Here is a 27,886-nt window from a genome sequence, read left to right on the forward strand (position 1 = left end):
TTTTTTCCTGGGGGTACATGTGTAAGTACAATGCCAGGTCCTGCAGGAAAATCCCAGGCTCGAGTTCCTCCAGTTGCAGCTCAACAGCTGGAATAGACGGGTGTCACACCAGACAGTGGCACTGCCTCCGGCAGGGAGCGGCTGGGAGTGACGGCACCTCGGGCTCCCGGGAGAAGGACAGAGCTCAACAGCAGCTCTTTCCTCAGACCCTTCTTGTCTCAGGAAAAGACACATGTTACAGCAGCCTGTCCAACTGACAGGGACTTCAGTAAGGAGACGGTTCCTACTCACCCCTACTCTTCTCACCCTGAATATTTAAATGCCATAATAAAAAGCATCTGCCCGAATGAGAAAAATCGCGTGAACGTCCCTGAGCAGCTGACACGGCAGAACAGCTCAGCAACGAGCAGCTGTACTGACTCACACGTGAGGCTGACCTCACACTGGCTGGTCAGCCAAGGCAGTTCTCCAAATGCAGTGCATCTGAGGAATTGATGAAATTCCGTTTTGTGTAACAGGGAAAATGGTATTTCAGGTCTGGTTTGTGACATTTTCATACAGACACGACTCTTGGTTTCCACACCACCTCTTAGACCACAAACACTCAGTAAGGAGACATTTATTCCATTATTTCTGTTTTCAAATTTTTGGTACAAAGTTTATTTTCAGAAGTTCTCACATGATCCTTTCTTCTACCAGCGTTTTTAGGATTTTTCTATCTCTGATTTATTTTCTTTATCTGTTGAAGCAAAAGCAGTAATTGCTACAGAAAGAAATAATGGCAATATTACAAATATTTTACAGCAGCATCCATTCGTTTCTTTGCCTCAAAAAAATAACAAAAATAAATCCAAAGACAAGATCCATACAGCCACAAAGGCTTAGGTTTGTAATATCCAGAAGTATGCTGCGTTCCCATATACGAGTTGTACAAGTCCAGCACAACTTTCCAAGTTTGTGCAGAGCCTGATAAATAAGACACAGAAATATCAGTTACATTATACTGTTTCTAAGAACTTTTACTCTGTAAAATGTTTGGTCACTCAAAGCTATAAGCTTAATCACATATCAAAGAACACAGGCAATAAAGCCCATCTTACTAAAACATATAGTATTAGGCCAAACAAAATATAAGAGGACAAAATCTAGTGGTCACTGAAGCCTCTTCAAAAAAGGTTTAAAACAGAATGTTTCCATCATGTATCAGAATAAAAACGTACTGTATTAAAATTTGATATTTTTTTTTACAAGCTGTCTTTTAATCAGTCTTCTATTTACAGTGCAGAACTGCCAACTGCAGTAGTTTAACTTTGGCACAACACTAAGTTCCAATCCTTTTGAGTATTCAAGTCCTGTGTGTGTCCAAAAATTTTCTTGGTTTCACGAAAGATTAGGCCCATTCACAGTTAACCAGTTATCTTGAAATTTTTCAAGAATTGCTTCCCCTTCACCACACTGGGCAGCTACAAAGGAAAGACATTGTAAGCTATTGCATCATTCAAAAGAAACTCTTCATTCTAAACAGTGACAGTATTGTTGCTTCCTTTAATATCACGTACACCAGACAGATCACACAGACAGCTACATACTGGACACCTTTCTAAAAACCTTGCTGGTCGTTAGTGAATCATCTTCCTCATACTTCAAATACATAACAATGCATTAACTTAATTTCATTTCACATGTCAAACAGGACATTTAAATATATTGCAATATATTATAGAAAATTGCAAAGCGCCATCATTTCTGTAAACGAGACTGACACCTGTTAACTCTCCTGTGCACATGAAGAGCAGTACCTAGTGCCACATTTTCTATACAATATAAAGCCTTCCCAGGTAGGGCAACTCATTTTAGTGCATTTCTGTACAGACTGTAAGCATACATGCAGATAGCCAACTATTCAGGGTTGGAAATACTTTTGTAAGCTGAAACTGGAAGATGGGGGGGAAGATTCTGAAATCACAGCAGAGCTCTTGTGGTTGATCATTTCATAGCACAGATGAGGACTTGACTCTTCTGTCATTCTAGCAGATTCTTTATGGACAGTTTCATGACAGGTATCTAGTATTGAATAAGCATAAGGAAATACTTTCATCAACTGGGACACAAATACTATGTGTCCTAACACATTCTAGGTTATGCACAGTCCAATGTTCACACAGTAACTTTAAAATACTTGAGAAAACCCAAAGCATTTTTATGCCACAGTATTATAACCAAGGATCAGTTACTTTATCCACCACTGTAGTGCTACCTGCTCTAAATAAAAGAAGAAAAAAAAAAAAAGGCCTCATTTACCAACAAGCATCAAGTTGGAAGCAGAGGTCAGTACCACTGCTAAGCACAACACAAAGATCAGTGCTACAATCCAGCCAGAAGATCTCTCTCTGTAATGTCAAATGTCTGCAGTGTCAGCAGCCGCCTGCAAGTCAGGGTAGATCAGTGGAGCTGGGGTGCAGTTCCTGTGAGCGACTCCAGGCATGCAGGACGAGCACGTTTGCATTCCTTGCTGTGCTGACTACCTACAGTGTCTTGCCCCAGTGCAGACATCAACATGCATCAGACAAATCCCACCTTAATTAATGGAAAGTGCTACAGAATGCTCAGTTATCCCTCTACATTTTATAATGTTCTGTGAGTTGGTTTTGCAATGACTGTTCACTGAAAAGGTGCAGATGCTCTTCACCACAGAAAGAGAAAAATCCCCAAGAACTCCATTAAACTTGGAAATACTGGCTATAACCCACCTGTGCTTCAAAATATCCCTTTTTAGAAGTGGGGAAAAAATGCAGAAATTCAAGTTATTGTGTGTTAGTAGCCATTAAGGGGATTTTTCACTTTCTGTTGAAATTCTTATTTCAAAGTATTTTCCTTCAGAATCAGCAAACCTCAAGTAACTTGACCTGATAAGTTTGTGTCATGCTTCTTGGTAAATCTACTTATCCTAGGATATCACAAACTGGATGGAGAATACTGACATAACCTAGCACTGTTCAGTGTAAGGGACTGAATCCTCCACTAGCCCTTTCCATCTTTAATTTACACCATCATTCCAGGTATTATAAACAATTCTTAAAAGTTCTACTGTTCTCTGGTCACTGATACTATCTCTCTATTACTACTGAATGCAAGCAAAATTGTTTTCAAAGCAAAAAATAAATTAAAGAAAATAGCTATATTTAATTGCACTCTACTTTTGTGCCTTCAGGTTAGGGCAGGGATATTTAACACTCCAGAAGCTTAAAGATTATCTTCTCTCCTTGGGAGATATGAATATAGACAGGTATTGGACTCAGGTGGAGGACGCAAATCGGTACTACCATATTTACAGAAGCAAATACTGACATCCAGCCTGAATACACAGTACTCCACTAAGTGCAAAAGGGAAAACACTCCCCACCTTAAACCACAGCCTGGTTACTCAGCAGCCAGAGATCAGCTGTCAGAGTTACTGCTGTGCTTTCATTTCAGAGAAAAACGGAGGAGGAGAATGTCTGCATCTTTGGGCTTTCTGGCCTATGGGGACCATGTACAGCCGTGACTCACTTTGTACGGGATCCAGAAATCCTTTCTTTGCTCTGTAGAGGGGAAGGGAGTGAATTTGCCTGCCTCAAGCATTTCTTGGAGAGAAAAAGAAAATCTGCTTTTGTTCAAGGTGAGCAAATAATCCATTAGAAAATTATTTCATGTCATGTGTGGACAATGCATGAGTTTTCCAATAATCAAAGCTACAGTCAGTAACTCTGAATTATGAATTACAGTTCATAATGTAATGTTTTCAACATGGTAACAGACAAGGTTAAAAAGGGCATGGCCTCACTTACTACAGTGTATTAGAGATAATACATTAAATTCTAATAATCAGGTAGTAGGTATCTTTCCTCTTCTTTGCTTTCAGACAAAGAGATTTCTGTGTGCTAAAAAGGAGTGACTGTAATAATTTACTCCTTCTGTCAGAACAGAAGGAGTTAAACTCATTTTGCTATCAACTTCTAGAAGAGTAAATTCTGCAGGGCAAGCAAAAGTCAGAGCCTTCAAACTTCTGTGTTTTCCCTTCTGCTTTCCCTTCACTTCTTACAAGCCAGCACTGTTAGTTCATTCAAACCTCCAGGGGAAAATAGGCCTGACTTTCTTTTTTCCAACACTAACTTTGGGGTCACTGAGAGGTGATACTGGGAAGACAGCACTGTTTAAGATGGAACTGTGCTCTCTCACTGCACTCAGAAGCGAGGGCGAAACGTGCTGTGAAGCAGGACAATACTGTGATGGTGGATGTTGTCCCTGGTTGTAACATTGTTTCCTGTCTTTTAGCTCTTTTCCCTGTCAGGATTATCTGCATTTTCTATTTAGCTGAATTCCAGAGACAGCACAACTGGCATCATGAGAGCAGGTAGTCCTGGCAGAAACAGTAGATGAAGAGAAATGCACTAGCTTAGCTCTAAAGGAACTGATATTCACAACTGAATTCTGATGTAGTGGTCCCAACGAAGACTGAGAAACCAGCCACCCAGAGGTAAGATCTAAGCATGATCAGTTTCTTTGTCTCAGTGTCAGTGACAATCACTGAAGCCTGGCCCATAATGAGCTCAAACCTAAGCGGTGAAGCTCCACAGAAATGCAGAAAACATACCACAGGTTCATCTAGACACAGTCCTTCCCATGCAGGAAAATCAACAGTCACGTGGACATTCACTCCTGGGCAGATGTATTTTCTTTCCCCTTCCTTTCCCACTGCCAGCATAACTCAGTCCAAATGGCTTCCAAAACACCTTGGAAGTGTGCATAAGTTGTAAGAGGGACCCAGGCTTGCAGGGGTGCACTGCTGATAAGCACAGAGGTGCTTGGAATCATAATAAATTAAGACACTTGCTGATGTGCTTAAGTTCAGGGAGTTTCCTGGATGTGACTGGTAGAATGAGAAGGTGCCACATCCTTTCACTCACCAGGCCATCTCTGTTTTTCTCAGTGACTGTGCAGTGCCCACAGCAGCCTAAGGGTGGCTGAGATGAATCTGGGCTAAACCAGTGTTACCAGCAGCTTTGAGTTCCCACCAGCCATGACCACAAATCAGAGGTACAACTGACCATAGCACTTTCCAATGCTTCCCCTGTCAGTCCTGACACAGGAAGCCTCTGGAGGGAATTTGCCTCTCTGCCAGTACACAGTGCAAATGTACATATGCTGTAAACATGAAACACACTGGTAATTAATGGACTCTTCAAACAGAAGTAACTGTCAGACTATGGGCAATAATGAATGCATACAACTTCTGTCTTCAGGCTGAACCTACCCAGATTTTCCTCATCCTTGGCACAACTGAAGGGCTTAAAATGTGCACGTAGCCCAACATGCTATGTGTAGACTCCGCATCTCTCATTAGCTGATCTCTCATTAGCACATGGTTTAGTTTAAATTTTATATCCTGCAAAGAGATAATTTTCTAATTGGGCCGTAAATACTGGTATAACCAGTGGAATACATGTAACTCTAATATTTACAACAACCGAAAATCTGGCCCAGTATGCATCAGTCACTGTCTCTGACCATTCTACTGAAAGAAGACCTCCAATCCAACTATATTTAGTCTGATAAACAATGTATTTCCTCTTCCTGTGTTTTTCAGACAAGATGTGCTAAGGCCTACCTTTGTAGCTGAGTGTTATTTAATAGAACACTGCCAAAGTGGAAAATATCCCAGTTCAATCACATAATTAACTTCGATCTTTGTATTTTCCCCCATTTTTTAAAGACAGAATTCCTAGCTAACCTAAATAAGGCTCTGTTAACAAAAATGGAGATATTTATTTGGACAAGCTGCTTGGTTGTTTTGGGTTTTTTTTAAAGAAAATTAATTCTGGGTCAACTTCAAGGATTAAGGCAACTCCAGATTTTGCTTGCTAGAGGCATATTCCCAAGGATTTGGTTTAATATTTTTGGAAACTTAAAAATAGCATCTTTTCCTTCTAGCTTTGTTCTTTCCTACTCAGCAAGCACAGATTTTTGACCCTGTATTCCCAACAGAGCTTGAAGCTAGCATGAGTCTTTCTTGTACCTGCTGGCATCTGCAACAGCACACTATTACCACCATCCACACTGTTACCACACAAATGAGAATCCCTCCCAACCCCATGCTGAAAAGGCCAGATCTTGATCTCTTTGTACCACCTCACATGCAGAGTCATAAACACTCCTGTGAAATATGCTGACAACATGGGGTTGCTTCTGCCCCACTCCAAAGTTAAAATGAGGGATTCTTGGCTATTCCTCCCTAGTAATGCTGGCCACTTTATGTCTCACCAACTTGACACTTGGAAGCCAGGGAATAGTTTCATCATCAAATTCATGACATACACCATAAGCTATTGCCTTTTTCTCCCCAATAATCTTAAAACAGTCAGAAGAGGTAACCCAGTAAATGGCTTTCCTATGAAACATCCTCCTGGAGCCCAGAGAGCTTATTCAATCTGTGAGTAGAAGGGCAGCTACAAGAGTCCAGAGAGGAAGGTCTGGGAAGTTAACAATATTTTTTGTCAGACATTACTCCCTTTCTTACTTTAGCCTGGGCTTCACCCACAATCAGATATGAAACCCAGATCCAGCATGGACTCCTCTGCTTCACAAAATCATGACTAAAAGGACTTCCTTGGTTTTCTTGAGTTATCACAGTCCAGAAGAAAGACTAATTCTAAAATCCTAGCATAGGTTCTTGGAGATGGGGAGACATTAGGTCTCATTTTCTCTGCACTAATCTGTCCTCATTAGTCATCAGATGCAGAAGCCTACAGAGAAGATGCTGTCAGATGTGCAAAAGGAGATTGCTAGTATCCATTAGCGCCAATGTAAAAGCAGACAGTGCTGGTGACAGCAGCACCAATTCATCGCCATCTTTTGACATCTAAATATAAAGTAACTTATCCCTAAAAATGCAGTCTGGCAGTAGCAAAAATACAAACTACTCTTCCTCAGAGTAACAGTTCTCTAGAATGCCAAACAACTGCCTCAACTAAATTTGTGGGAATTTGGCCCATTGCTTTAAGTTGCTAATTCAAACTGCATTATAACTTCACAGTATTGAGACCAAATAGCTTTTTTTTTTTTTTTTTCTATTTTATATACACTTATTTAAGATGGGAATGTTTTATATCAGATTAAACTACTTCTGGAGTCCAGTTCAGGTAGATCAAACCACCTCCAGAAATAGGTGTGTTCACCCAGCAGTCCTGTGAGCAATCAGCACAGTGCTGAGTTCAATCAGGATGTTTTACAGTTAAACCTGCACACAAATCACTCAACTGGGCTATCACTGAAGAACAATTCAACACTCACGTGTTTGTAATTACTAAGCATCTAAAAGTCATATAACTTCATTTTGTTTGTGAATTATACACCATGTCATTGCCGCAATTTACTTAAAAACCTTTCTTACTAGTACCAAAAGATGTTTTTCATCTCTGTATCTGTGTATTCTTACAAACCCCTAGGCAACTCTGAACAACTTTTAGGCAGTTTTTGTCTTCTGTTAACGTTAAAACTCAGTGTCAGATTTCAAGAAATTTCTCTCTTTTTTTTTTAAATATAGATACTTCTTTTACCATTTACAACAAAGGAAAGAATGCACAAGGTAGAAGTGAGTGTTACTATTAACTGCATCAAGTCTGTCAGGCATTTAAATTAGATTGATGTGGGATACACTGACTGTAACAAAAAGCATCTTCTAGCATCAGACTCATTCAGTTAGCTCATAATTATCAACAAGGAACACTTCAGTCCAAGTTCTGTAAACCCAAAACACTCTGAAGATATGCAAAAGGTGCAGATATCACCTTATTTTCTGAAACCAATCAATCCTCACCCCTAGGTTCATTGGTTCCTTTTGTCACACTTTTCCCCTTCTCTTTTGTTTTCAATGCTTTCCTTAAGAAATAAACTCAAGCCTTGAAACCTTTCAGATGAAGTGATGTTTGCAAAAAGACATCTAATGTTTTTGTTTTCCTCCTTCACAAGCAGGCAATGTTCACTTACAGCAACAACATAAAAAGTGTCTGTGGTTTTTTTGGAATTAAACAACATAAGGCAATTAAATACTGAGAAGCAGTCACGTGTATGATGAACATGAACGTTCCCATCGTAGTGTGGAAAAGGAGGAGCTGAACTTGATCTGATTTGTAACCCCCTGTCCCAGGCCAGGCCTGAGGATGTTCATCTCTTGTAGCAACAAAGCAAACAGTTCTTGCCTGCACAGGTAGCATCTTGCCCATGTACTCTTAGGTGGAAGGAAGATGCTGAGCAGCTGCTTGCTAAACTGAAGGCCATGAAAAATCATTTGGCTCTTCACCATAACATCAAACCTAATTCATAGGTTTTTGGCCCCCAAATTCCAAATTGTACATCAGTCTGTTTTTGAAAGTTTACGTTTAACATGTCTGGGGGGTTCCCAAGTATCACTATCATCTGTTTCTTCCTCATCCTCCTGATCATCCAGCATTTCATCTTCTTCCTCATTCTCATCAAACAGCTCTATTCCAAGTTCTAATCTTCTCTGCCTTTCTGCAAACCATTCTCTGACTTGCTCATATCCCATGTGAGATTTGGCTACCAGTTCATCAAGGTCTTGCTCATTAAGGAATTTGTGCTTCATATAATAGTCCTTCAGGATTGCTGTTCCAGTTTTAAATTTTATGACAGATACACCTCTGTCCCAGCAATTTAACCTCTTGCTTCCCCGAGGCCTCCCCCGAGGCCTCCCTCTCCCCCTCCCTTTTGGTCTTCCTCTCCCTCTCTTCCTTGCAAAGCCTTGGCCATTCAGACTGTTTGCACTGGCACTCTGGTAATAGTAGTACCATTTCAATCCACCATTTTTCCAGGCATAGCGAGTATCTCCAAACCAGCTCACAATTTCTGATCTTGGAAGCCCAGTTTCTTCTGCCAGCTTGTTGTATTCTTGTGGAGATGGCCACTGAGTACGGACAAAGGAACTTTTGAGCATGTGCAACTGCTCTGGTGACTTTTTGCCGATTTTGCTTGAAGTAGAACACCCTGATTTTGTTCCTGCTGCTCCATCTCCCACAGATGTTTCTCCAGACTCCTCTTTTGAGCTGCCAGCATTGCTTTCATTCATGTCAGCTCCCTCTTCCTTCAAGACATTTGATTTCCTTTTTTCTGTAAACCAGGCATCAATCTCTCTCCTGGTCAGTTTTGTTTGGGCTCTTAATCTATTCATCTCTTCTTCAGTAAGGACAGGGTTATTAAGAAAACTTGCTTGGAGGACTTGCAGCTGTTCAGAAGTCTTCTCTTTGAATTTCTGTGGAGTAAAATCAGGAAAAGTACCCCAAGATGGCTTGCTCTGTGGAGTGACTCCTGTTGGAGATTCATTCATTTCATCACTTGAATCAATAACAATGGTGGCACATGAATCACTGTTGAGATGAATCCCATGATTATTCTTTGAGTTTCTCTGATTGTAGCGTGTATCACTGAACCACTTTTTGATCTCTCCTTTAGTGAGGCCTGTTATTTTCATAAGTCTAACAATTTCTGAGTCTTGAGGAAACTGGTTTTTAAGGTAGCTGACTTTCAATTCTGCCAGTTGTTCCTTAGTTTTTTTTGCTCGGATGCCAAAGGAGTCAGGATTCATCAGTGTGGATTCATTTTTGATAGGCTGAGGGGCTGGAATGGCAGCTGCTTGTTTGGTTTCTGCAACAGGCTGACCACTGTGAATCTGACTCTTCTGTAACTGTGTTTGGTTTGGGACCCCTGCTACAGTCAAAGCTATAGGAGCTGTTACTGGTAACGTATTTGTACCTGCAACTTGAGTGAGAACAAGTCCTGGCTGACCAACTATTTGGCATGTCTGCAAAATTGAAGGTAAACCATTGCTAGCGGCTGAAATGTGTGCTGGGATAACGGTAATTGTCTGTGGCACAGTATGCACTGTGCCATTAAATTGTTTCCTCCTTGCTTCCTCCACCTCCTCTGGCGTCCAACTCACCCCGTGTTTCAGACGCTGAGCAGAAAACCATATTTTGATCTGCTCTTCCGTGTACTTCGCTTGAGAGGAAAGAACAGTGATTTCTGACATGGTTGGATACGGGAATTTGTTGTAGGTGTTAAGCAAAAGAGGATTGTTATCCAAAGCAGTGTTATAGGCTGGAATGCTATTTACAGGTATTAGTACTTTGGGAATCAGGTTTGAGTTCTGTGGAGCTGTAACAGCTGTTATAACCTGTGCCACCCCAGGCTGAAGCACTGGTGCCGGGGTCACTACTGCCCCAGCCACATCTGCTGCACTGCACACAACTGAATGGTTTGGTTTGGATTCAGAAACTGCCGGTGGGGGGTTTTCTACTACTTCTTCAGAGTTTGGCTCATTTTCAGTTCCCTTTTCTTCACCAGGAATGTCATCAACAACATTGTGGAAAACAGCAATACGTTTAGCCTCAGGTTTGCTTTTCATCATTTTCATGATAGGAGTTTTGCTAATGGAGATCCCTGATGAGGGGACCTCAGAAGAGTCAGCCTGTCCAGCATTTTCTTCTCTAACAAAACTCCCATCAAAAGTGAGATCATTTACTGTCTGTTCAAAGATTGTCTGGTTATTACGTTTCACCATAGTCAACTTAAAATTCTCCTCTCCAGGGTGGTGCTTCAAATTATGTTCTGAGAGGGCATCGTATCTTTTGGTAAGGAAATTACATTCTAAACAAACATAGGATGAATTCAATACTACGTTGGGGTGTTCTGAATCCACGTGAAAAGTAAACATATTGAGATCTGGAGTCTGAAAAGTACAGTATTTACACTCATAACCACCTTCTACTTTATTTGTGTTTTTCTTATTGTCTGAATCCGCATACTCATGAACATCCTCATCACTTGTTACACCCTCTGCTGTAGGGTTATCTGCTGGTGTGAGCACAGGTGGTCCTTCCTCCAAGTCTGACACCATTTCCAGATCTGGATCCTGCTCATTGGCTAAGACCATGCAGGGTGTTGTTGATTTTCGTTTACTTGCCATGACTGTTACTGTGAAAATTATAACGACTGGTCAGATACAGACTTAGCTTCAAGCTCTTCTTGATTAATAATAGTAATAATAAAATAATGGCTTTCGGTACTTCAAGTCAGTTCTTGTAAAGTCTCAACATTTATCCCATTAGCAGCTTTTCTTTCGTAGTGCAATCAGATTAAAAATAGTTGAGGATGAGATGTTGAGACACACTGTTTTAAAGTCCACATCCACCACCTGTAGTAAAGAAGAGACAGTGGAATTAGTTTAATTTAAATAATAATTTCTATATTACAGTTTAAGGTAATTCAGTCCTTTGGGGTTTAGTGTGCCACTGCTCATCCCCTGAAACCAGCAGACCCACTCCAAGAAGAGATAACTGAAGCTATGATAAGAACGGCAAAATCCAGTCCACTTATTACAGGCTGAAATTTGTTTCAGTTCATGTTACAGTGACAGACCTAAACAACAGAATGGTGTAAAACAGGTAACTTCCTGACAGTTTCCCTTGCTTCAAAAGCTTTTTTCTTGGCACAGTGCTGAGGTCAGTCTTGCCCTTGGATTGCTTTTCCTGAGCTACGACAATGTCTCTCAACTGTTCTGTGAGCTCACGTCCTTCCTATCACTAACTTGAGCCCAGTACGGCATCTCCACCACTGGCTCTGTCATGTCTTTCATGTCACAGGCTGTGAAGTGTCTCAGAAAAGGCAGGTTTAGAGTATTTTTCTACTGCATTATATATGCAAGCACAATCATGTGCATGATATTTCTTCCATGTCTGAGAACAGGCAAAACAATGTCTTTTTAAGGCATTCTGACAGACAAAAGACAACTATCCTCTCTTCCTGGTTTTCCAAATGTCATTCTTCAACTGAAGATCAATCCCAAACCAATACAAATTGACTGCTAGCACTTGGCAATTAACTAGAATCTGTTTTCATGCCTCTATGCATTAACAGAGACATGACTGACTGTGTAAACTGTAACAGAGAGAGAAAAAGCATTAAAGACTGATATCCCAAACAGAAGCCTTAGCTTCACATTTTGTCTTTAGGCAAAAGACAGAAGTGTTCATCCCAGTTCACCCAGTACTGCTCGGTAAGCTCTGTTTTTGAAACTGTGTGTCACCTTACTGCTTCATAAATACCCTCCTTGAATGCTTTTAACAGCCACCCTCTGCACTACATCTGTGACTACATCCAAAGTGAAGAGCCTCACATGATATGCTTTTTATGCCAAGGATATGGTTACATGGCATTAAGGACACTGAAAATGCTCAATAAATCTTGGGTAATCATCATTCCAGGATGACAATTATTTAATGGTACTGGAGTAGAAAGATATCCTTCTTCCACAAGTTAATAGCGGCAGTCTGTAAAACTGAGCACAGAAGTGCAAAAGATATTTATTTTCATGTATGTACAAAGTACCTATTGCAGGCCACCTCATTTTTCTTTGCAGAGAGAGAACCATGAAGCAAAGCTAAACAGATCTATTTGTCTCAGTGTCTCGAGGGACAAGAGGTAGAGCATTATTAACTGTGCTGCTTCTCTGTGGGGCTGGAGGGCTCTTGACAAAAGAGAAGACAACTGCCAAGACAACACTGAGCAATGCTCTGGGGCAAGAGCTGGGTGGTATTACCTAATGTTTCTGTGATTTTGAGTAAAATTTCAGAAATGCCAGAAATGGCTATTTTAAAAAGCAACTTAACAGCTAGTTTTGCTGGCTGAAGTTGTGCTTTGTGAAGTGATTTTGGTACCCTGCAGTACCTCATCCCTAGCACAGCACACAGGATCTATACATAGGGCAGTCTGAGTGAGCTTAGGTGCCTGCCAAGGGTCCCATTCTGGGATGGCCTGGAGTGCAAGTAAAAGCAACATTTGATCTGACATGCAATATTGAAGCATGCTGAAGGAAAGGCTGGAAGTAAGATATATAAAATGGAAAACCTGTTCAACAAATCAATAAATGTTCTTCTCCAGTCTCCTCATGCACCCAGTAGTATTCACAGTGCTGTAAGCCAACAGGTCTACATGCAGTTGCAGCACCTGCAGGCTTTTAGCTAAATCTGTATCACATCTCTGCTGTGCTTCAGTTTTGCTTATGGTGCATAAGCAGATTATTGTGTCCCTCCTCTGTTTACCAAGATAGCAACACTTTTCTTTGATGCAAACAGGTCTCAGAAAAAGAAAGGTGCATCTCTGTTCTTCTGACTACTCTGTGTATTTTTTAAAGGATGTTGTGATGTCAAAACCCTGTTTAATTAAAGGCTATGAAGAACTATAACAGCATTCAGTAAAATCTCAAGAAAGTGAGACTGCAACCCTTCCCAGCCTTCTTTCCTCTACAGACTTTACAGAAACCTCCATTCCCTCCATCCTGGAGATAATGTGATTATTCCACCTGTAGCACCCTGCTTGACATGTTCTCTCAATTTAACAGGGGATTATGTAAATTCACAGTTGAGCAGTTTATCCAACCAATTATGCATCATCCTTGCAATCTTCATTTCCTCTAAAATACCTCTCCTGTTCTGCTTACAGGAATGTGTGGGACCTTGCCGCATAGCTTGACTTCAGTAAGATCTGCAACACTCTGCACCATGACTCCAAAAAAATGAAGTAACAGTGAGGTTTTGCCAAATCGACCCTTCTAGGAACCAACTGTAAGTAACCCTTGTTACAATTCTCGAGGTTCTTACAGACTGTTATTACTAAGTTCTTCCTGTATTGGGCTGGGGATGAAGATCCCTCTAACTGACCTGAGACTCACTATGTGTTCTCCTCTGCTCAAGCATTTCCCTTGGTTAAGATTGGGCAGTCTTGTGCCCAGTCTTGGGCTTGCCTGTCTCTAGGCCACTGAGACCTCCCTCATGTTCCATGGATTTCTGAAGGTCATCACGTCAGCAAATGCTTCTGCTTGTCCCTTACATACCTAAAGTCAAATATATGACAAAATATTCTGAAAGATTTTCTCTTTTTATCCCTCCTTGTGAATATTGACATCATATTGTGTAATTTGGTATGCAATTAAATAATCCAGGCGTTTATGTCAAAAGCAGCATTTTTTAATAAAGGAATCTGAAGAAAAACTTTATTTACACTGCATCCCTTCTGTAATTTCATCTCAGATTTTCACAGAATTGATATTCCTAACAAATCAGCCCACAAAACAAATGTTTTTCTAGGAACATAAACCAGCAAGTGCAGGCATACTTTTTGTAAGTCCAGAACCTGGTATTTTATCTTTCAGCAGGCAAATTTCTCAGGACACTCTCTTTAGAAACATGAACAGTTAGCGATCCCAATTAATTAAAAATTATATTAAGACCGATTCATTCCAGAGTGGAATTCAGCATTTAAAGTTGTCTTTAAATGCTTTAAAGACAACTTTAGCAGATGTGTATGAAGACTTACATAAATATTTTCTAAATGGAAGCAGAAACCTTCTGCCCATTTGATTACAGTTTGAGAAGGAAAAGACATAGAGTTGACCACAAAAGACAGACATGAAAGAACCTGCTTACAGAAAAAAATTTTTATTCACTTCCTCCTTCCCTCCCCCAAACAGGAGTACCTGATACAGGAAGAAAAATAAATGAGTTTACATAAAACATTCACAGTGTGTTCAGGGTGTATGCTTTCTGAAAAGGCATTGCTCCCTGTCTGCTGTATGACACTTCCATCCAGTGTGCAGGAAAACCATGCCCAAAAAAATCCAGCCCCATGTAATGCGATTTTAAGGATATGCAGAGAGCAGCTCTGAAGATGAAGCAACAGAACCTGCTTCTAACTTTTAAATCCACCTAGATTACAAATTGCCTACCACTTCACACAGAAAATGCTGCCTTCTTAGAACCCATGACAATATGCAGTTGTCGATCCTTTGTTTAGCCTCCTTCTACTACCCTTTATTCAGAGTAGATGTATCTATGTCAGAAACTATTCTGCAGAGCTCAGTGTCGGCTAATACACTCTGATCTCTGACTCTCAGTGAGAAGGGTGAAAGACTTTGTTGCAGTGCCATTTTCTTCACTTGTTCCTTATCTGCAAAGTTCAGAGAGCCTTACTGCTTATGACTCCAAAATAAAGCTGCATGTCTGTTAATCCTGAAATATTTACATTTGATTCCTCTTAAAATAAGGTCTGGTACTAATCCAACATGGGAGTGAAACTTATCAAACTGATTTCAGCACAAGTCCTCATGTATTACAAAGATAAGGCTCATTTAGGGTCCTTGCAGCATTAGACTGGTAATGAGGGAGGCAAGTACCAAAAGCTGCTGTAGTGCCCATGCAGAGCTCCAGGCTGTGCCAAAGCCAGACCCGTGATGGAGCACTGGGAAGCTGACACAAAGCCCAGCAGAGGCTGAAGGGAGCCTGCCACAGGACATGTGACTCGGCTTTCCCAGTTACTTCCTCTCAGTGCTGGTTTTAATGGGTAACAAACAGTTCCATGAAAGTAAATGTCAGAATTCCATGCCAGAAGTGACTGCTCAATGACTGACGTTATCTTTCTCTACTGCAGCACATTCTCCAGGTACCTCTGAGGAGAGCACAGGCACTTGTGCCCCTGCTTTTGATAGAGAAAGCCAGAACCAGGTTCTGTATCGGACCATATAAAGCTAATGACCAAACATCTCAAAAACCAGGGATACACTGACCAAGAGGTACCTTTAGCATGAATGGTGCATGTTTCTGCCCCTCAGTCACAGACAGGTATTTTCTGTGTGATACAGACACCCTGGCAACTACACCCACATAGACAGACCTTTATTTTATTGACTCTGAAGTGCCCAATTCCAACTGTGAGCACTCAGTACTTCTAATGTCAGACATCTCTGCATGACTATTATTGAAAGTATCAGACTTGTGTAAATGCTTATCATACCAAATAAAATGGCAGCAGAGTCAGGGATTTTTTTTTCTTTGCATAGTTACAGCTCTATTTTATTTTAATTGCTGTGCTGTTACGTACAAAACAGAAAGGACAAAGAAACAAATTACTGACATGAAGACAAATTTTAATGTGTTCTGCATTGAATAAACATTTAATTCAACCCTCCAAATGTTTCACGTTGGCTTTAAAAAAAGTAGAACAGTGAGAAATTATTAATTTTAAAAACTGTTTATCAAAAAAGTTTCTCCAAAACACCAACACAAAAGGTTTTATTATCATTGGATTTCCTTCTTTAAAATGAAACAATCTGGCACACATATGACTTCACAAAATGCTCCTTTCAACTTCATTCTGCCTTTTTTTTTCTTCCAGATGAAACATTTCTAGAGCCATCCCTTTTCCCAGGCCCTAGTCCAGTGCTGCAAGTACAAGACCTTCCTTTGACTTCCTGGAGTTCATGTCCCCTGACACTGTGAGCTCCTCCAAAGACCCAGGCTGCAGCCCTACAGATGGTCTCCTCGCTAGACAGCCCAACTCATTCCCGAGTCATCGCTGGTGCTGAGCAGGATCCCCCGCGCTTTCGAGGTGACACAGCCCAGCACAGATTGTCTCGCTCTCCTCTCTCCCTCCTCCACTGATTCCACAGTGTACGAGCCCTGGTCACACTGGAAACCAGATTTCACATTGGCTGCTTTCTGCTTTCATTAATATTTGGCTGTCACCACTCAAAATGGTACTTCTCAGCAGCAAATGAGAGCATTAGTGGCACTCTACCCTTACAAAGTAGGACTGGGTCTCAGGGTTTACAGCTCCCAATGCTATTGTACCTTCTGCTAGGCCAGTGGCATTTGCAGAAGCCCAAGGAGCAGCAGCAGGTTAAGGACTACCCTGATGCATGACAATACAAGAACCTAGATAGACAGAGAAGGAGAATCCATTAAATATAGGTGGTTTAAAGCAGTCTGCAGATGTGCATGACAGCAATAAAAGCATGATCAAGAGCAGGTGATAAAACATCCTGCAAATTCTACCTTGGATACAAAAAGATAGTGATATATTATGACTCATAATTCTGCTTCTTCTTTTCTTTTATTTTTTTTTAACAATGGAATGCATTTCTCAGACCTCAAGGCCAGATCCTTGCCAAGTTTCAAGTTCCTATGTCAAATCCCTGAGGCACAGAGCTGCTCGGGAAAAGAAAGATAATATGGCTTTTACACGGAGATTGCCTTTCTTCCTCTCCTTGCTTCCCTCCTCACTCTGTTAATTTTACTCTTGAACCAGCTAATATTCCCCCAAAACTCAATGAACAAAGAATAAAAGCAGCCTCAAGACAGAAACAATGTCTATTTCAACTATTGTAAGAAACTGAAAACAGTGGCTTGGAGTGAACTGACCAGATGACACTAATACACGCTGCTACATGCTCCACACATGCATACACCAGAACACAGACCCATTACTTAAATAACTTGTAAAGGATCCCAAAATACTTGAAACAAATTTATAAACACAGTGTTTGTATGAACCAGTGTTTTATGAACGAGGAATAAAAGCACGGACTTGGAGTGTCAATTGAAAAGCAAAAAAGATCAATTCTACTGCATGGACCTACATAAATCCCATGTCAAGGTGAAGACTGCAAGGCATATTTTCAAGGCTTCAGCTGCTCTTTAGAATCTCCTCTTGGAGATACACTTAGTCCACTATGAGCTTTTGCTCAAATGTGCTTGCTCAGAACCTTTCCTGTGTGCCTTGGATCCACCTGCTTGCTTCCTACCTCATGTCCTCCTTAAAGCCTCCCCCAGCCTTGCAGGTCAGCTTCCATTTTGTGAGAAGGCCAAGGAATGCAGAGTGCATAAAAAGTCCTTTATGTTCAATGGCACGTGATTTGCATCTCCACTTTGGATGCAAAAGATTTGACTTCAGATCTGGTATAAGGTTATTTTTAAGGTGCTCCAGAATGTTTCCAGTATATGTAACAGCTTTACAATTGCAAACAATTGAATCACATAAGAACAGACACAACAAAGAATTGACCTAGTCCCTACTGGCAGACTCCTCCATAGTGGAAAAATGCAGAAGAATCTTATGTTCATGCTTGCAAGTACAGCTGATCTTATAGAAGTTCTCCAGGATGTTCTCTGACCTGATCCAAACAATGCTGGTCATAGAACAGCCCAAGTCAAAATACAACATGTAAGTCCCTGTCTCTGTATTCAGAGTACTTGGTCTAAGTGCAAGTATTCTCAGTGCAGCGCTAAATTACTGCCAGTACCAGGGTGAGACTATCAAGCTCACTCAGGCTTGTCTTTCTTTGCAACACCAACATGCTCTGTGACTGCTGCAGATCACTTTAGGGGCATAGTGATGGTGGAGCAACAGCACTTCAGCACAGGTGAGGAATTGTAACCAGTTGTCTGGAGAGTTTGTAAAATTCTGCTTGGGATTTTTCCATCCTTGCGAGTTTTAAAACGTGGCAAGACCCTGAACAACCTATCTACCATCACAGATAACTTTGCTTTGAGCAGGATGCTTAACCAGACGATCTTCAAAAGTCCCTTCTACTCTAATGTTTCTCCTCAGGATTTTGAGGCGTCCAATCATATAACAAAATAAAAAGAGGATAGTCTTAGCTGCCTGCATAAACACTCTCTGCAGGTCTCAATTATCTAGTAAAATACAACTGTGTACCAAGTTAACCTTTGTGAAAAGCAAAGCATTTTTATTTGCAACAGTGACGTGACTCCACACCCCTGCTGAGTACTGTACTGTACTCCTTAGATACTCCTGCTGATTTCTGTGGGAGATAATGTCTTGTGTGTGACAAGACCAATTCCCTCATCCCCACCCCATGTCCCCATCATTTATCCAGAGAGTGGATAAACATTGTTTACTGCCTATCAGCCCAGTGACAAAAAAGGTAAAAGACAGGGGACTACAGAGGCTTTCAGGTACAAGGTGTGGATTGGAAAGATGAATCTGGTACACTGCAGAAGTCTGACAGGTGACTGTGTACTCAGGTTACCATGGGGTAATGCAGAGTCAGCAGATCAGAACAAGCATCTCGGCCCGTGGCACAGGGAACAGGAGGTTTGCAGTTACAGCATTTCACTGGCTCCACTTCCCAGGCACTGCTGGACCTGGCGCCCGGCAGTCCCACGCTGCTCCCAGCTCACCTGAACAAAGGCCTTCAATGCAGCAGCAAAGAATCAACAAGTCCTTCCCCAGGCTGGTTCCCTGTTCCACTGTTTCCCAGGCCAATTCCTTAAACTCTGACTGTGAACCTGACCTCTGTGACTTACTCTGTGCCAGACACATGACCCCTCTCGCCACTGCTCAGTGCCCTGGAGAGGACAATCCCCAGTTCGGGAACCACTGGCTGAGGAAAGCTGGAGGCTGCACCTTTTGCCCTGCTCTGCTGGAGCTGCCTGTCATGTGAGTCACCCCTGCAGGAGAAACACAAACCCCCGATGTTCAGTCCTGGCAGGGAGGTAAGAGAGAGGATCACTGAAAACAGACTGCCCTCTTTCACTTTGTGTCTCTCAAGAGTAACGGTGGAAAATTAGCACAACATGATTTAAGTGGAAAATATGGAATTAACTAAAACACTGTACTTTAGTAGCTGTGGAGCTGCTTTTTTATTTTTTGCATTAGATTTAAACACCATAAGAAAAACAGATTAGGTATCTTTTAAAAAATATAGGTAGCTTAAAGCTGCATAAATATCCTAGGGTCAAAATCATACTCTCACTGATTTAGATGAGAACGAGCAGTAAAATTTTAAAGGAATACTGTATGTGTTGATAAAAACACATGTAAGAGATAACAGAAAAGCCTAAAAAACATTACACAGCACAAAATAGCATGACAGCTGGGGGGGGGAAGGAAGAGAAGAATCAGTATTATGTTTAAAACACCTATTATTTAGACTGTAAGTTTTAAACAGAAAGATTTTGTTAATTTAATGTTTCAACAACACACTGAACACATTTCCTTATAGGAGAAACACCTATATTATTTACTGACATTAAACCAGACATAATCATTAAAAGCACCAATTACTGCCAGAAGTTCTGTTCTAATTGTAAACAGCTAAGTTTTTACTAATGGAATAAAAGACTTAAAATAAATCAGTATTATAACGGATAGTTTTGGTTCATGTCATTACTTTTTTACTTAATTAAGTTGGAAATTCTCAGTGAAAACACTGAATTATTGGCAGTTAACCTTATACACAGAAATTCACTTTGTAGACATTTGCCCTGAGTGAACGCAGAAATTACTTCCTGAATGACAGAAGTTCCTGCCCCAAACTTTAAAAACCAGGACAGTTTGTTTTTTTTTCTGAGTAAGATCTCTAATTCAGACTTAAAGATAAACTCTGCCAGGGCTAAAATCTTAACAGACATGGATATGTCATCATAGAAACAATAAATTTACTCTAGGGAGCACTAAAATGTATTATAATTTGTCTCACAAATCAGTAGGTTAAAAAAAAATTTTCACATTTAAATAAATGTACTCTGAGATATGCTACATATTTACAATAGTTTCATAATATACATGTTATGCAATTTAGGTGCATATTAAGTTTTAATTTCCAAATCAAATGTATTTTAGACATAAATTTAGAAAAACGGGAACTAATCATTAACTGAAAAACAAGATATGCATAATTCACTGTTTTCTAGAAAAGGGACAGAATTAAAAATTAATAATCTGAGAGTATGTTGAGACGAAGTAACAATCCCTGATATAATTTATCCCTTTATAAAACAACCTTTGCAAACTACCACAATATCAAACAACGAGAATCACTTGCCATTTACAAAAGTTATCAAAAGCATAAATTCAACTCAAAATTAGGAGAAATTGTTTATATCAGGGTTCCCCATGTTCAGATTCAAGCTATGATCAAATCACCTATTCCCATTATTCTGGTTCCATACATTAGGACTGGTTTTGAATTAATGCATTAGTTAAATGATACCTGGGCAAGACAGGGAAATACAAAGACAGGTCAGGAGAGGTAAGATGAACATGTCTGGTATCATTATTAAATCAACCAAACCAGAAGAGCCCAGGATACAGCTGGGGTGTGGTACTCAAAGAGAATGTTTATAAGAGTGTCCAAGTTTAGCATAGAAAATAGGCAGGCCTGGAAACCCATGGGACTAAGATGCATCTGTTGTTGTAAGCAGCCCCAGAAAAATGTTACTGGTTCACTAGCCTGGGGCAAGCTTTTTCTTTTTTTCCCTCTTTTCCTTTTTTGACAGCCAAGTACAATATTAGCTTGCTTTTTTTTTTGTCATCGTCAAGCTGAGGCTGGGTGAGAATATTTTGTGTCTAGACTAATAAATGTTTTTAAGGATTTTGCAAGACTGGTTTATGGGAATAGAACCCTCTTTTTGTTTTTCTGCTGGAAAAAGCAGCATTAAAAACAAATGAGCACCATCATGCATTTGTTTTAAATTGCATATTAGAGCACTGCTATTTTGTGTGCAATCAATACATAATTTGGAAGAAAGATGCTTTTAAAATTCAAAGCTATCCCTGAGCAGCTAAGGTTCTCTTGGAAACTGAAGGAGGAGTCTGAAATTATTGTTCTTTTGTTTGCATCCCCCAGTGGGAAAGGCAGCACACAACTAGAAACCACTGTGCTTTGAGGCTGCACGAATCATTAAGAATAAAGATCAATCCCCCCTCCATTTAAACATTAGATATTAAAACTGAATCTAGGACAAAGGTAAGCTAATCAGACTCCTTTTCAAGCTGTTATTGGGTTAAATATGATATCAAAGGGATTACATAAATCTTGTAACTCTCTCTACAAAAATTTTAAAAAGATATTTTGCAAAACACAGACTGTCTAGACCCCTATTACAAGCATCAACTTAATCAGTGGAAATTAGTGGGATATGCATGGACCCAAACCTACATTTTCTTTTTAATGTTTGTTTCGGAGGGCGGAGTATCTCAAGATGAAATGGCTGACTGAGCTTTTTATTTCATTGCTTTGGATGGAAATGACTGAATCTTTCCACACGAAGTAGTGCTGAAGAAGCTGCTCTGGTGCAAAGCAATCTTCAGTCCTAACCCTCCAGTGAGCTCTCACCCTCAGCCTCTCTCTCTCGCCAGCTCTCTGCAGCAACAGGGCTTAAACGTTGCCTGGTGAAGAAGAGGGCTACTGTTCAGTAATTCACAGATAGTAATTACTATCTGTAATTGAGCATTACATCTGGAAATAGGATAGTCACTCATATAAAGCAGCATATAGCTGCAAATTCTAAACTTAAAACTACCTTCTGCCCATATGCATCTGGTTTAAACTGCAGTCAAAGTATTCCCCACTTTGTCAGTGAGTGTGACATCAGGGTATGGTGCTCACACTGTCACCATCCATGCAAATATCAATGTACAGGAAAGCTTTCAAAACAAAGAATCTGAATTTCAGTGTACAAAGTGATGTAAAACTTTCCCCCTCTGGACTTTATGTATAATGATTAATGAATCTTCTAAGGGTGTGTGCTTGTGATTAATTCTTTACTATGTGTAGAAAGAGTAAACCTACTCTTCTTCAATACCACTCTTTTTTCCCATCTCTTCCCTCCTTTCCCCCTAAAGAACCAAACAGCTGATATTAGCAAGGCCTTATATTTCCCATGGAGGAACCAAAGAAATAGTTTAAGAAAAAGAAAGCTACTTGTCAAGAATGAATGGTTCTGGACTAATAAACACCCAAAGTTGTAGGCATCTCACAAAAAATCTCACCAAAAGTAGTCTCTTCCATGCTAAATTACTGCTTTTAATGCAATAAAAAATTAGTTCTCTATTCTCCAACTAATTCCTCCAAAAATTTAGGTAAAATGAATTAATAAGTCAAATTTGAAAAACACTCATAAGCTACAAGTAGTGAAGCTGTGTGTGTTTGCATCACATTTAAGCAGATACCTACAATGCCAGCAGGGATCTTGTATGGGCATCAATTCCTCAAACTGATCCATGAACAAAATACCCAAACTCACATGACACTCTAAGTATGGTGAATCTTTTGTCAGACCCGATCCCCCTGAGAAGTCTGGAGGACAGAGAACCATTAACTATTCAACATAGCAAACAAGGCTGAACACTGTGCAGTGCTGAACCCCCCAAAAATTCCACTGCATCTACAAATTCATTTTACCTTGCTGAAAATCCTGCTGAGAAACAGGAACTCCTGACCTTTCATGCCTGCTCCATCTAACTCACTTGGCAACTTCTGCCAAGTGCCCAACTCCTCCTTTGCAAACCTGGATTTGCAGAGCACTCTCAGCTCCCACTGATTTGCTGAGGCCATCTGATCCATGTATAAAAAGGCAGGATGTTTCTATTTTGAAGGTATTCTAAAGATTCACTAGAAATCTGGAGGTTTTGAGGAAGCATACAGCTGTAACTAACATTTTACTTCCAGTTTTCCACACTCAGGTAGTTAATAACTGTTCTTTCCTGACTCCTTCCCCACTGTTTCCCCTTTACTCTTTTTCAGACATACAACATTCCTAGATCTCAACTAACCTAATTACCAAGACAGACCCTTACACCCATGCACAGAACCAGTAAGAGAGTTTTAAAATCAACAGAATTTTGACATACGAACCAAGTTTTTCCATTATAACACAGGGAGGAAAGCAATCACAGTACCATATTTTGTGTACATTCATCTATTTCATAGCTTTAAGAAAGGCAAGCTTAGAGACCACTACCAAGATTGCCTTGAACTATATGGACTATATGGACTATGCCTTGGATGCACTTCCATCTATGAAGTTCTTAGCACCTTTCTAAGCTAAAACAATGTAAAATAATCACAGTCCTAACCTATAAACAATGATTCAAGCCCTAAAATCTTTATGATTACCCATTCACAGAATTCATTGTGAGCTAACAGCTATTTTCCATCTAATAAACGTAGTCCGAAGATGCTTTGAAGATTCAGAGCACTGAACATGTGGAGCTTTTACCATAACCATTAGAAAGTTCAAAAGCTCATTTCTGTCCTTCTGTCTGCTGAGGTGCATTTGGTGCTCACAGAACGACGCTGGCTTTGCCAAGCAGCGAGGGCTGGGCGTTGCACGCGCCTCATTACACAGTTCTGTCTGCCCACTCTTTAAACAAAACTGTCAGCCTTCAAGCCTTGCTTGAGCAATGCTTTCAAACTGTGGGTCCCCTCAAGGCATGTGAAGTTCCTCCAAATCCTAGTGAGACCATTAGACAAGGAAGGTGAGCAGCATACTGCAAAACGCCACCAGAGAAGGCCAAGTTGCATGCAGTAAACCTAGAACACCAAAATCACTTTCTTAAATGGCTCCAAACATGATGCACAAGCTGTTCTTTTGAAGTAGAATACATAAAGTTCCTTTATACCTGTCAGGCACAAGCAGAGATTATGCTAAAGAATGTTTGCAACATTACGTTCTTTGCTACCTTTTAGATCTTTTAAGAAGTGCAAACAGCAGCAGTATTGAAAGTTCTTTACAATTTTTCCTGAAGGTTCTCCAGTCACGCTACATCTGCTCCTCCTTTAGTCGTCAGCAATTTTCCACTCTTCTGTGCTTTAGCATGACAATATGTCTTATAATCTTAATGGTGCAATAAATATAGGCTATGTTCTGCCCCTTTAAATTGTACTCTTTACAGTGAATGATACTGAACTGTAACATCTCCTATGATCTCAAAGCTCTTAAGGATAACAGAGTGGTACACACCTTCTAACAAGTGACAATAGCCGACTTTTTCTCAGTTTGGGCTGATCTCTGAAGCTGGTTAGAAAGAATCTACTGATAGGACAGGCACTGTTCTAAGAAATACATTACAGTTCACTGAACTCTGAAGGATATGATAAAGACCTGAGCGGACCCCCTGAAGTGCCATCCAGTTCCTTGACAGAAAGACCACAGAACTGGAAGTGAACCATCAATGAAAGTGGTGCAAGGCACAGAACTATGAAATGCCATCTGGTTGGTACAGGATAAGGAAATGTATCATTTTGGTGGCTTCCACCTCCACAGAAAAATAAAGAACTGTTTATGCAGCAAAATGGTTTGACTATTTGGGAAAGTCCTCAACTAGCCATGAAAAAAAAAAAAAAAAAGCAGAGAAAAAAGAGAAGAGAAAAAAGTTAAAAGAGAGAAAAAAGAGAAAAGAGAGAAAAAAAGAGAAAAGACGAATTGGAATAAAAGACAGCAAATTAGAATTAATAGAACTAATAATGCTGAAAACATAAGTAGTCACATCCCTTTAATGCCTAATTTGACAATATTAGAAACTTAAATAAAAACAGAAAATTGTATTCTTAGAGGTGTATATTCAGCAAAGGTGACACTACTGACAGGTAGTGGGGAGCTACACAAGTGGAATGCTACACTCACTACTGCTGCCTATTTAGGAAATAGGAAGCAAACAAAAGGGAAAATGGGACTAAACTGAAAATTGCATCACTTGTTTACAAGTCCCTGACAACTCAGAAGCAAACCATCTTGGACATTTATGGATCAATGACCCTGCATCTAAAGCACAAGGAGAGGGAATATTGACTATTTACATACAGAAGAGAACAGCATGTCCATGCACTCAGCTAAAAATGTTCAGAACACTCCCTCACGCCATGACTCCAAGACTGTTATCACACAGGATTTTAACTGATCATTCTGAGAATTTTACAGCAAGCTCAGGATTTATAAAAATTAGAAAACATAAAAATTCTGAATTTGATACTGTGAAATCTTTACTAGATCTCAGCTTGGTAAGTAAAGAGAAACTGATCACCAAAATAAAGGTTAGCCACAGCTTAGCTGCAAGTGATTGTGCCTCAGTAGTATTTATTATTCACAAACAAAAAAACCCACAGGTAATGTGTACTTAGTTCTTTAAAAATTCCAGCTTCATAAAGCTGCAAAAAATCCTGCACTCAGATGTAAGGAAAGAATCTCACTCCAAAGATGAACAACTGTTTTTCAAACAAGACTCTTCTAAAGTTACATACAAACAAATGGGTCACCAATCACAACTAGATGAGAAAGTTAACCCAAAATTTAAACCCTTCCCTCAGACTACTTATAAACAAATCGTGGGAAACCCAGGGGTAAATCTGAGCCACAGCAATAAGCTTAACTGAAATGCTACAGACGGCCCAGTGAAGCAAAAGACACAAGAAACAGCCTTCTGGGTACATTAGGAACAAAAGGAATCCTAGCAGTATTACAAAGTCCATTATTTGACAGAAATTCTTCAGTGTGGAGAATCTACAAAAGGGAGAACTGTTCAACACACAGCTCTAAGACTCCAAAGGTGTCATGACAAACTTTGTGATAAATATTGTCTATTCCTGTAACAAACAACAGTTACAAACAACAGCAGTTAAGGCTAGATATCAGGACACTGGATCCAGCTAAAGCGCTCACATCAAGAAAGGTGTTGCAAGAGACGAAACAATCCAGAACAGAGCCATAAGAAACATTAGGAAAGTAGAAAAGTAAGCCTCACAAAGGAAACCTCTACCTCAAAGTACTGTGTTTCCCCAAGCCAAGTTTGGGGACAATCCTAGTAAACGTTATCCAAATATCATAGCAGAGGGCTTTTCTGTCTAGCCAAGATACAAACACCACTAGCCTAAATTTAAAAGCAAATAATTTCAGTTATACAAAATGGCATCTACTTCTAATCCGCTCAGGGGAATTCATTTAACACCACCAGCGGAACTGACTGCCTTGCTGGCAATGTTTAAAGAAAGTAACAAAAGGGTTTCTAAATTATGCATTTTTGCTCCAAGAGGTCTTAATTTAGGGCAGTCCTCTAGTCTACATGACACAGGTTGTTTTAAACAGGGTTTCTGTAAGTACTCACAAGCTTTCTTTTTTTTGGCATGAAACCCTTCTGAATAAAAACAAAAAACAGACTGCTGGTGGAAACCAACAGCACAGCTTTTAAAATTCCCCTCTCATTCCTATGTTTGAGGGAATATTTGTTTTCATGTACCAAGTTTCATAACAAAATCCACTATTTACACAATGCTTATATGCACTTTGAAATGCTCAATATACTCTTTGAATATGTCTTATTTTAAGAGTAAGTGGCACCTATGCTCGCTTGCAGATCAAGACATCTCAGCCTTTGCTATTTTACATTACACTTTCTACACAGTAAACTTCCCCATCTTTCCATTAACTATTTAACCTACCATGCAGCTCAGAAATAAAGTGCAAGTACCTACCAGGTAACATTCACTACTGCAGATATTCTGAGCCCTTTCAGAAATCCAGAACTGCCTCCATTACATGATTTATTGAAGTTGGTGTTGGTTTCCAGTGCTGCGCATCCTGGTATAGGGGAGAGCTGAGCATCAGAACGCACCCAAAACCCAGGCACCCCCGGAGGAGTAAACCAGACATCTTCCCCAACTTTGCCTGCACATACACTGTACTGCTCCTTCTTGCTCGCCCCCGCACCGCAACGCCACGGGATGCAAGATAACTCTGGAGCCAGAACTTCATGGCTCTCTGCCTGCCGTCAGTCTGTCAGTCCGTCCGTCCGTCCGTCCTCCTGAACGCCAGCGGTGACAGCGGGCAGGAACTCGCCGGCTCCTCTGGGTGCACCGGGACTGAACTTCTCGATTCTCTTTTCTGACTCACAAGTCAGAATTTTCCTCCGCCCTGAGGCGACCAAAGCCCGTGCAGGCTCCCGGCACGGGGTGGAGGAAGGAAGGATTGGGAGAGGAGTTCGTCCTCGGAGGGATTTGACCCCACTGCGGGCCGAGTCGGGGGCGGGGGGCACGCACAGTCCGCTTCCAAGGGATGCCACGGCTCTGCCTCCCCGAGCCCGCCCGGAGCCCGCCGCCCCCGACGGGCGATGACCCCGGCCGCGGGGGCAGCGCCGCCGCCAGACAATGGGGAGGCGGGAGGGCGCGGCCGCCCCACCGCGCCCACCCCGCGGGCGCCGTCCC

At 40.7% G+C, this 27,886-nt stretch overlaps 1 protein-coding gene across 3 annotated transcripts; it reads right to left on the bottom strand.

The window, feature by feature from the left end:
- Positions 1-7: 7 nt before the first annotated feature.
- On the bottom strand, positions 8-27,886 carry ZHX1 (zinc fingers and homeoboxes 1). Of its 3 annotated transcripts, none has more exons than XR_005955419.1 (4): positions 27,361-27,886; positions 27,158-27,263; positions 8,026-11,245; positions 8-1,463 (listed from the first exon to the last, which is right to left on the bottom strand). XR_005955419.1 is itself a non-coding variant. In XM_041470856.1 (3 exons), exon 3 carries the CDS (start codon positions 11,015-11,017, stop codon positions 8,393-8,395), a length of 2,625 nt encoding a protein of 874 aa, XP_041326790.1. In that variant the 5' UTR covers positions 11,018-11,245; positions 27,158-27,263; positions 27,361-27,886; the 3' UTR covers positions 8-8,392. The 3 variants fall into 3 exon arrangements, 1 of the variants encoding a protein (XP_041326790.1); XR_005955418.1 differs by having other exon boundaries at positions 7,856-11,245; XM_041470856.1 differs by having other exon boundaries at positions 8-11,245.

This window comes from Pyrgilauda ruficollis, unplaced genomic scaffold, assembly GCF_017590135.1.
Source record: "Pyrgilauda ruficollis isolate IOZ18807 unplaced genomic scaffold, ASM1759013v1 scaffold25, whole genome shotgun sequence".
Classification (NCBI taxonomy): Eukaryota; Metazoa; Chordata; class Aves; order Passeriformes; family Passeridae; genus Pyrgilauda; species Pyrgilauda ruficollis.

Bases quoted from the DNA above. Each gene is read 5' to 3' on its own strand.
- ZHX1 (XM_041470856.1), bottom strand. From the start codon at position 11,017: ATGGCAAGTAAACGAAAATCAACAACACCCTGCATGGTCTTAGCCAAT.